Source organism: Nicotiana attenuata, chromosome 8, assembly GCF_001879085.1.
Source record: "Nicotiana attenuata strain UT chromosome 8, NIATTr2, whole genome shotgun sequence".
Lineage (NCBI taxonomy): Eukaryota > Viridiplantae > Streptophyta > Magnoliopsida > Solanales > Solanaceae > Nicotiana > Nicotiana attenuata.
In genome coordinates, this window is record NC_031996.1 from 21,428,072 (window position 1) to 21,437,877 (window position 9,806).

The window sequence follows — 9,806 nt, forward strand, 5'->3', positions numbered from 1 at the left end:
GGGGGGGGGGCTTGCCAAAGTGGCCCCTCAAATATCTAATTTTTTTCTGGCTGACAAATACATATTGAAATAGTGTAAATGCTAAAGAAAATTATTCGACGGGACTCTCAAATGTTAGGAAGAGAACATCTTTCTCGATACATGAATAGACCTATGGTATAATGAAAGATAAAATTAAGCAATTTCAAATAAAACAAGGACAAATTAGGACATTTTCCCTTCCATCTATCAAGTGCACCCTTAATTTCACTTGGATTTTCTCCTCGGTAAAAAATGACAACCAAAAGTTGGTGTAGCGTGACAAAGAAAGGTCAAACGTAGAAAAATCAGCTGCGGAATTGGAGAATTTGGTGGAAAATAAAAGGGGATTCAGATGAAGAAAACTGAGGACCATTCTTGAAATTTGTGGCGCATAGCAAATTGTCCAATAGATTCTTCACATATATCTTCACAAAATTCAAGTATCCTTTATCTGCCTGTTTAGTATCTATAAAAAAATAAATACGTGGCTATCTTCTTCATCTTTCTTTCTGTTCCAGTTCTTTTTGAACTGAACTCTGTCTTTCTTTATTGCATATATATCTTCCTGTGCAGATGTGACCAGGTCCCTGATAAGGTTAGTTTAAGCTTTCACAACTCTGCAAGTTTATTCTTTTGAACACGATTTTTTTCTGTCCTCTATGATCACTGTGCATCATCTTAATCTTCCAATTTTCTTGTGCCAAAATTATCCATGTGAGTCTTGATGTTGTACAGTAGCTTCATTTTTCATTCAAATTCTTTATGGGTTTGTGGTCTTTTAGCATGAAATAGAATCTCAAATTTGCACGCAGCATCATTCTTGGACCAAAAATTTTCAACACAAATTATTTTTCCAGTATTGAAATGAAATGGGAATAGAGCTGAATGGATATAGAGGAGTACTAGTTTAAGCTTAAGGCCTAGTTGTTGTAGTTGTCCCTGCTGGCACCTTTCTGTTGTCGTGTGTAGAGATTAGAGTTGTAGATGATGCTTGCTAGTAGACAAAAACCTTCTTGTTGGATTATCCACTAAAGGTGACAGATAATAGATATGATCATAATGTAATTTAACTAGTTGAAAGTGTCGATCGCAGTAGATTGCAATTTCTTAGTTACTAATCATTAGATTAAGGTTTTATTCGGAAGAAATACTTGAAGAATATGAGCAAAAGCCTGCTGTATTGTCAAGAAGAAACACATAAATTGAAGTCACGAAAGAAAAAACATTTGGTTTCTCTTTAATTTACCAGTTTGACCTACTCAAGCAAACATAGAATGGTTTAAATAGCTCGGAAATGTCTACATATAAATTCATCCTTTGCAACACCAACTTGATAAAGTACGAAAGTATTTGCACAGCTGCTATAGATTTTTGATTTCTGCATATTTCTGAAAATGCTCCAGAAGATGGTTAGTAGGCAACAAAATTATACTTTGAATCTCACTGTTTTCTCTTTTCCTGTTGCTTCAAGGTGAGCATATCATGGTTGGACAATGTTAAGGCTTCAGAATCCACAAGCCTTTAGCAGCTGCCAATCATTTCTGGATACTAGTTTGCTGCATGAAGCCATTCCTTGCAAGACTAAATATGTCCTTCCTTTGATTAGTAGTCGTAGTTCTGCTAGCCTTGTGTGTTATCCTGCTAAAGGAGGCAGCAGTTGTTCTTTCTCTTGGAACTGGCTTAGTCAACTGAAAACTTATAAACTCTCTCAGCATGCCGCTTCATATAGATTGCTGGTAAGCGCTTATTAGAACATTTTCGCTCTCTTGACATGTAATTTACCTTTATGTAATTCTTCTTTTTGTGATTGCTTCAGTGCCTGTCACAAGATGCCACTTCACCTGAAAATGAGTATCGCTCCTCGCGAAATATAGCTATCAGCCTGTTCAAGAGATACAAGAAGTTTCTTGAGCGTGGAGGAGGTGACAACCTAAAAGTATTCTCAATCTTTTCTTCCTTCCCCTATTAGGTCTCTCTGTTGCTTTCTTTGTGCATTGTTGTGATTCTGATCGTTCAGGAGTTCATCAGTGCTGGTGTAAATGCATATGCTTTGGGATCTACTGATGAAGGATTGAGGAAAGAACTGATTGCTCTGAAGGAATCTGGTGCTGAAATTGGAGCCATGGAAACATATGGAGGAAGTACCACCCTGAAGTCCAAGATCTCATCTGAGGAGGTGAGTCACTTTTGTTTTACACCAACTAGGCAGGGTGGATGGGAAGGAATTGCATATGCTCCATCATATGATTGGACGCTTTCTGGCACCTTGTGGATGCTACTATCTCTGCATCTAGGATTGTGCAACATGTACATATTCCGTAATATGATAAAGAGAAAGTTGAATGAAGGTGCTTCGGTAGATACTTAGCAGCATTTATTCGCATCTCAAAGTGAAAACTTATCTCGGTACATATTCCTTTTTGCTTGGACGTTACTTTCTACAGTTGAATGGAGGCCAAATCTAATGTCGGCGCATTATGTATTAATTATTTAGTTCTATGTTGTTGTTTTTTTCTTTTTTCTCCATGTCTCCCTTCAGATCATTGAACAACTGCTGACACCACTGTCGGTATTTCTATTGATTAATCACATTTATGCAAAACTGTAGTAGCTATATTTAAGGGTTAGAGTTGTTACTGTTCGTGACAACATAGAGAAAAGTTTCCAGATTAATTACTTTTATAATTGCCAAATCGTTGACTTCCTTCCCGGTGACTGTGAGAAGAGCACTTCCATAGGCACCAAGTTAGAATATCTCAAAGGTTCTTGTTATAATGCCTCTTTTCTTAAAGTAACACTAGCATACACCCGAAATAAAATGTTATACTGCTGTTTGGTTTCAGAGAGACTAGTTTCGCAGGAGCCTTGAGGATTTTGATTAGAAGCAACATATTTCTTCTTGAGAAGTTTCCTTGAAAACTCTGGATATCGGCTCTCATTCTGAAAATATTGGCTGATTGTATCAGGGATTCATCCCTAATTTAGGGATGGGAAAAATTATCTGGAAAAGAATAAGCATGCTTATATGTTCTCACATTTCATCCATGCTACTGCATAATGATCCCTTTCCAGAATGCTCCCATAGGTGTTAAAGCTTCAAGATGTCTGAGTTTCCTCATCGCTAAATGGATACAAGTTTTCTAAATCAGTTGATTACATGTATTTTTTGCAAGTTCTGGTGTAATTGTGAGAACCACCATAACTACTAGAAGATATGTGATGATAATTACTTAATGACACCTGGTTATGGTGCAGGTTGATGAGTGTATTATGTGGTTGAGCATTATATTCATCACCATTCTATGTACACCTCAACCAACTATAGTTCGATGGTCATCCACACCCTCAGTTTCTGATGAAATGATAGTCCAGTGGAAAGGCTTCTGTGCAATTATCGCAAACGCATACTTTGTGAGAGGAATGGCATGGTAAGGTTGCCCGAGGGCATACCATCTTAAAAGATATTTTTCTGTTAAAAGAAAAACCTGTCATCAACCATTTTGCTTTTGAGGAATTTTATGAAACTTTCCTTTAATATTTCATTTAGTTCAAGAATTGAGCGTAGTTAATTGGTTGATATACTTCCGTTCAGGTCTACAAGATAGGTATCATGTGTATTAATAACATGCTGTTCTCGTGAAGGCTTCCAGTGAAGACTCTCCAACTAGAGCAGATGGCAGTTGCAGGTCATGCTGAAGAGCCATCACTTGTTGCTAGCCGGATGAGACTAGTTTTTACAACTCTAGAGGTAAGTTCAATTGACAACTTTGTACTTCTAATATTCTTTCCAAAACAACATGACCAGGAATATGCAATGGCGGATTCAGCAATAGTATCACCGGTTTTGATATAGCTCAGTGCTGAGGCATGCGGAAAACAAGTATAGATAGAATTAGATCTCAACTCAGAACCCACAATGCCGAAATTCTAAAGCAGGACACTACTGTATCTCCATGTGTTCGTGGATAGAATCGTCTGGTTTTTGCCTCGAAACAAAACCAAACAGATCTTAAATCATTGGCTTTTAGTACTCCTGGTTTGGTTTTAACAGGGTTTAGAAACCTTTCTCCCTTCTGTAAAAAAAAGGATCTTAAAACTTAGAGAATAAAATAAAATAAAAAGCTAACATAGCAATAGAAAATCATTAAGGAAAAAAAAATGGACACAACAATCATCTCTTGTTTTATGATCTATTAAGCATAAGAAACTGTTCGAAGACAAACAATTTTCTTTTTTTTGAAATTTCTGGTATTTCATTCGTAAGATGTTCTTTCTTATTTACAAAGTATCTTTTTTCCTTGTTCTTTCTAGGTTGTGAGTCCACAATGGCCTAGAGGATAAAGCAGTAGATCCAGAATTCGGACTTCACCAATATGAAACATAGTTCAGCAAGATATATATGTACATTTCTTTCCTTTGTCCATGCTCTGTTAACATGACTATTCTGCTATATTATTGTTTGTTTGACATGCAAATACTTCAGAGGCTGCTCACTGTCAACTCTTGCTTGAACATATTGCTAGGCTACTTTCATAGCGAGTCAGAGCATATAAGATAAAAAAACATATAACTGCTGGAGCGTACCAGAAGTGCAATTCTGATGTAGATCGAAACTAGCTATCCAACAGGGCCAGCTCAATAATCTACAAGAGGGAAAAACACTTTAAATTCACCTGTCATTAAAAAAAATACTAAGAACTTTGGTTCGAAGAATATTTCCAAGTCAAAATTCGAGTTATTTCCCAACTCAAATTTGATCACTTATCTTGGGATTTAAAGAAATAAAAGCACCACTTCTTGGATATGCATGCTCTTAAAACTTGTCTTTAAATTTTCCTTGTACTTACATATAGTTCGAGTTGAAGTATGCACTGCATATCTAACAAGAGGAAGCTGTTTTCAGTTTTCTAATGAGGAAGTCATTTTTGGGCAATTATTTGAACTTTTAACTTTATATTACTGCTTATACTAACATATATATATATATATATATTAAACCAAAAGTCCATCATAGTGATGGAGGAGTTAGGCTTGACTCCAACCTGTGCATTCCAAAAATCACAATAACACAGAGGAGGACATAAACCTTTGCCTCGATTACATAGTGTAGATTGATGCAATTCAACCTAATGTGCATTTGTACATAAGAAGTTGGCCAAAAACTGACAGATTCCTCCATATACTCTGATATGTAATTAGCATTTGTACATGATAGTAGCTACAAGTAAGGAAGAGGAACCCTAAACTTAGTACTCTCACATAATGGCATCATTAACTGTAAAGTCATTCCTTCTTGGCCTAAATCTAAAATTAGGCATGCCATTTTGATCAGCCTTCAGAGAAGCTCTAACCTGCCTAGGAAGAGAAAGCGTGAAGATAGTTTGAAACTTTGTAAATTCCTCCAAATTTGCTAGTTGATCTGCAATCAAATTGCCCTCTCTAAAGCTATGTAAAACTGAAAATTGCTTGTATTAGGCATTTCCCAAATCTGTTCAAGCACCTCCCTGATCTGCCATTGAGTCGTCACCTTTCTGTTGATCATATTGACCATTAATAATGAATCTGATTCCACAATCACATTCATGAGGCCAAGACTGCTACACATTCGGATACCCTGCAAGATGGCTTTCACTTCAGCCATAATATTGCTGCAATGCCCATACCAGTCCGCAAAAGCCTTCACTAGACCACCATGATGGTTCCTCCTCCACCTGCTGTACCAGGGTTGTCTTTACGGCATCCATCAACATTCAACTTGACCCATCCATACTCTGGTTTTTTTCACAAAACAACCTGAGCATGTATTCTAATTAGCTCATGAATGTAATATTCTGAAATCTTACCGGTTTCAGTTTCTCCACAGTCTTGCACTTATCTGCCCATAGGTGAGGTAGTTGAGGATAGGGGTGTGCATTCGGATCGGTTTATCGATAAATCGAATCGATTATTTGTTATCGAAATCGAAATCGAAAAAATCGAAACCTTATTGAAACGATAACGATAAGCATATGTACAAATCGATAATCGATAAGTAATTATCGATAAGGGTCAAAATCGAATCGATAAATCGAATGCACACCCCTAGACTGTAGACACTTGTTAAATGAGTAATTACCTATTTGTGCAGATTAATATAATATACAGAATGTATATATTCCGCTACTATTTTGAAAGCGGCTATACAATATTATTTTCCCTAATCTATACCCTTTCCTTTACCCTAAGTCCCTTAACCTATTATTTCCTTTACCACATTTAAGGAATGATCATATTTAAAGATCAAGGGAATGAAGTTCAAATTAATGGAAAACAGAATTAGCCGTGATGATGTGTTTTGTTTTATTTTGTTTTTTTTATACCGTTGGAGTGTTGGTGGCATACATTTGATCCCTTACTTTAGTTTTGTTGCATGTGCTTGTTGACACAATTTTTATATTATAAATGGTGTTCGTCTTATTTTAGCTTCTTTTTGTCCATATTAGTTAGGCGCGTTTATAGCGATACACTTTCCGTGGAATCCCATAAATTTTCTTATTGGTGTAATCGATAACCGAATCGATAAGCCCCCAAAATCGATAAATCGAAATCGAAAAAAATCGAAACCTTATTGAAACGATAACGATAAGCATATGTACAAATCGATAATCGATGAGTAATTATCGATAAGGGTCAAAATCGAATTGATAAATCGAATGCACACCCCTAGTTGAGGATTAGGAAATTGCTGGTTAAGGATCAATAGCATATATTTGTTATTAACCTTTATTACTATAAACTTTCATCAAAACACTATCTGATCACTTCTATTCCTGAAAGTATTTTTCGCTCATCAGACAAACACCAGAAAGCATTTCCAAGAAAATATTTCCATGAAAGACATTTTTAGAAGAACATTTTCCTTAAAGAATGAGTTCCATCATAAAAAAAGACACTACATTTTCACTTTCTGTTGACTACGGAGGTCATTATGAGCTCTGTTATGAGGCATAATTTGGGTCTCAAGAAAATCATCACAGGATTCGAGTTCTTTAAGATCCAAATTTAGGCCCATGGAGTTCAAATCTCACCTTTGTTTGGAAACTAGATAAATGAAAGGAAAAGAACATAAAAAAGTACATGAAAATTTTAAGAGAAAATAGTGGGGACCCTTACATAAAATTGTAGCTACATCTTTTCACTTTCCTTTCTTAAGCGAAAGAAGGAAAGGGAATTCTGGTACTTCTTTTTTCTTTCTCACTTATCTTATGGATTATCCCTGGCTTCTCTCCCATTTCAACTTTAGTAATTTGAAAGGTTTTTGCCTGAATCTTATTCCACTTTGCTAAAAATCAAGTTTATTTTTAGTTCTATTTAGCTCCTTTTATTATCATATGATTAAGAAGAACGATTGCAGTAATCACTTTTTCATCAAACCGCAAGTTTATACTTTTCATAAACAAACTTTTTATGTACCATTAGCTCACGCCGTTTTGTTACAATAATATTTTCAACTCACTTTAACATGTATGTTTATTCAAACTAGGATATCCAGATATGGACAGTGGGAGAATGAACCAAATGTTTCGATCGTATACCCAAAAAGGAAGAATGAGAAGAAAGGAAAAGCATTGCTTTGTCAAACTGCAGAAATTGGTAAAAGATCCCTTTATTCTGAACGAATCGGCAAACAAATACTAATACAAATATATCATATTTGCTCATTGTGCATGGCATTGTACAGTACAATTTCACTCATAAATCTCTTCTCTGTCTATCTCTCGGTAACCTTATCCGAATTATTCTCGTTATACTAGAACAGGGGAAAAAAACAAATACTACAAATTGCATGGCAAATTATTGGTTGACTATTTTGTTTTCATCTTTTGAGCAAAGTTGGCACTGAGACCTTTAGGGTTGTTTGTCAACATTCTTGCTAGCTTCATCAACAGGACTAGAATTTCCACTAGTACCAGCTGTTCCAATGCCAAAACCAAATCCCATACCCATTCCAAATCCCATTCCAATGCCTCCACCATTATTGTTTCCACCATAGCCACTGCCTTCTCCATGCCCATATCCTTCACCATAACCTTCACCACCACCATTGTCATCGCTAGTATTTTTAACTCCTCCTCCAGCTCCTCCTCCTCCTTCTCCACCGCCTCCACCACCACCACCGGCAGCGCCACCAACTCCACCACCTGCTCCAAATCCACTACCATGAACAGATCCTCCACCGGCAGCATTGCTGCCACCACCTCCACCTCCGCCTCCTCCTCCTCCTCCTCCTCCTCCACCTCCATTTCCACCAAAACCTATACCCATTCCAAAACCACTTCCATGACCATACCCACCATTGGTGCCACCGCCGCCACCACCACCTTCTCCACCACCTCCACCTCCCCCGCTGACTCCCACACCAGCTCCAGCACCAAAGCCACTACCATGACCCGATCCTCCTGCTGAACCACCCCCACCGCCACCCCCACCACCTCCTCCACCTCCAGCTCCCTCTGCAAAACCACCACCACCTTTACGTCCTCCAAAAGTTCCAAAACCTCCGCCTGCTCCAAAACCACTTCCATGACCATACCCTCCATCAACACTACTGCCACCTCCACCACCGGACCCACCACCGCCTCCACCACCTTCTGCACCAACTCCAGCTCCAAATCCTTCACCATGACCTGAACCACTAGCTCCATTCCCACCACCACCTCCATGACCTCCGCCACCACCACCACCACCTCCTACACCTACACCTGCCCCCGCACCATGACCCTCTCCATGCCCAGAACCTCCATTACCACTTCCTCCTCCACCACCACCGCCCCCGCCTCCTCCTCCTCCTCCTCCTCCAACATGATTTTTGCATCCACGCCAGCCACCATAGTAGCAATAATCATCTCCATCCTCTCCATGTCCCTCCTTCAAACATGCCATAACAATGCTTAGTACAAGAAGAGCCACGCAGAAAGAACGACTAGAAGTAGCCATGGCTCTTTCAAATAACAAGTTAATGTTAGCTCAGACTAAGTAGTGAGGGTACTGACCAGCTTGAGCTTCCACTTCTTTTGGTTCTTCTTTGTGCAAGAACCTCCCCTATTTATAGCCATTATTCATGCAATCATTTGGCCATACCTCAACGGGTAAGTTTTAAAAAATGCATGTCTTGAAATATAAAAAGAATAATGGTCAAACATTGACTTTGACAGGCTACTAACTAGCCGGGCACTTAATATTTTCGATATTTAGTTGGTACAAATATATCGCTGCAATGCATGTTGTCATTACTTTTTGCATCTGCCTGTACTAGAATTCCCCCAACTAAAGGATCTTGGTTCGGTCCAATTCCAATTATAGTGTCTAACGACAAGAGAAATCTTAAAAGTGGCGAACCAAATATAAATTCATGGAATTTTTAAGGTAGTAAAAGCAACGGGGCTGTATGTGACTAATTAAACCTATCGCTTACACATGTTAGTGTTCGTACATTATGATAATCGACAATGAAATAGTGGAGTTGGTGACTATATCTTCACTAAATCAATGTATTCTTAATGAAGACTTTGGATTCGTTTTGATCATGAGTTCCAGGTGTCATTTCTGTTTTATAGCTCTACATGCCATTTTCTAATATACCAAAGATTAATTAGAGTATAAAAGATTGTATTTCTATTGGTATAGAGAAAAGAGAAAGTCCAGCAGAGAAATTTCAATTTTGAGAAATTGTTTGTGCAGCCCATGTGAGTAGGAGTTATAGTTGGAAAAATAACTATTGAGAAACCAAATGAATAAAGGAAAAT

The 9,806-nt window shown here is 37.8% G+C and overlaps 2 protein-coding genes across 2 annotated transcripts; one reads left to right on the forward strand and one right to left on the reverse strand.

Moving 5' to 3' along the window:
• LOC109231044 lies at window positions 365-4,535 on the forward strand (the record flags this gene model as incomplete). The annotated part of the gene is given in 7 exon segments (XM_019396573.1): window positions 365-616; window positions 1,493-1,757; window positions 1,838-1,957; window positions 2,039-2,197; window positions 3,277-3,449; window positions 3,664-3,769; window positions 4,333-4,535. Coding segments are annotated over 6 exon segments (831 nt in total). The 3' UTR covers window positions 4,363-4,535.
• LOC109231551 (glycine-rich cell wall structural protein 1-like) lies at window positions 7,909-8,997 on the reverse strand. Its single transcript, XM_019397212.1, has one exon. The coding sequence runs from the start codon at window positions 8,995-8,997 to the stop codon at window positions 7,909-7,911; it is 1,089 nt and encodes a 362-aa protein (XP_019252757.1).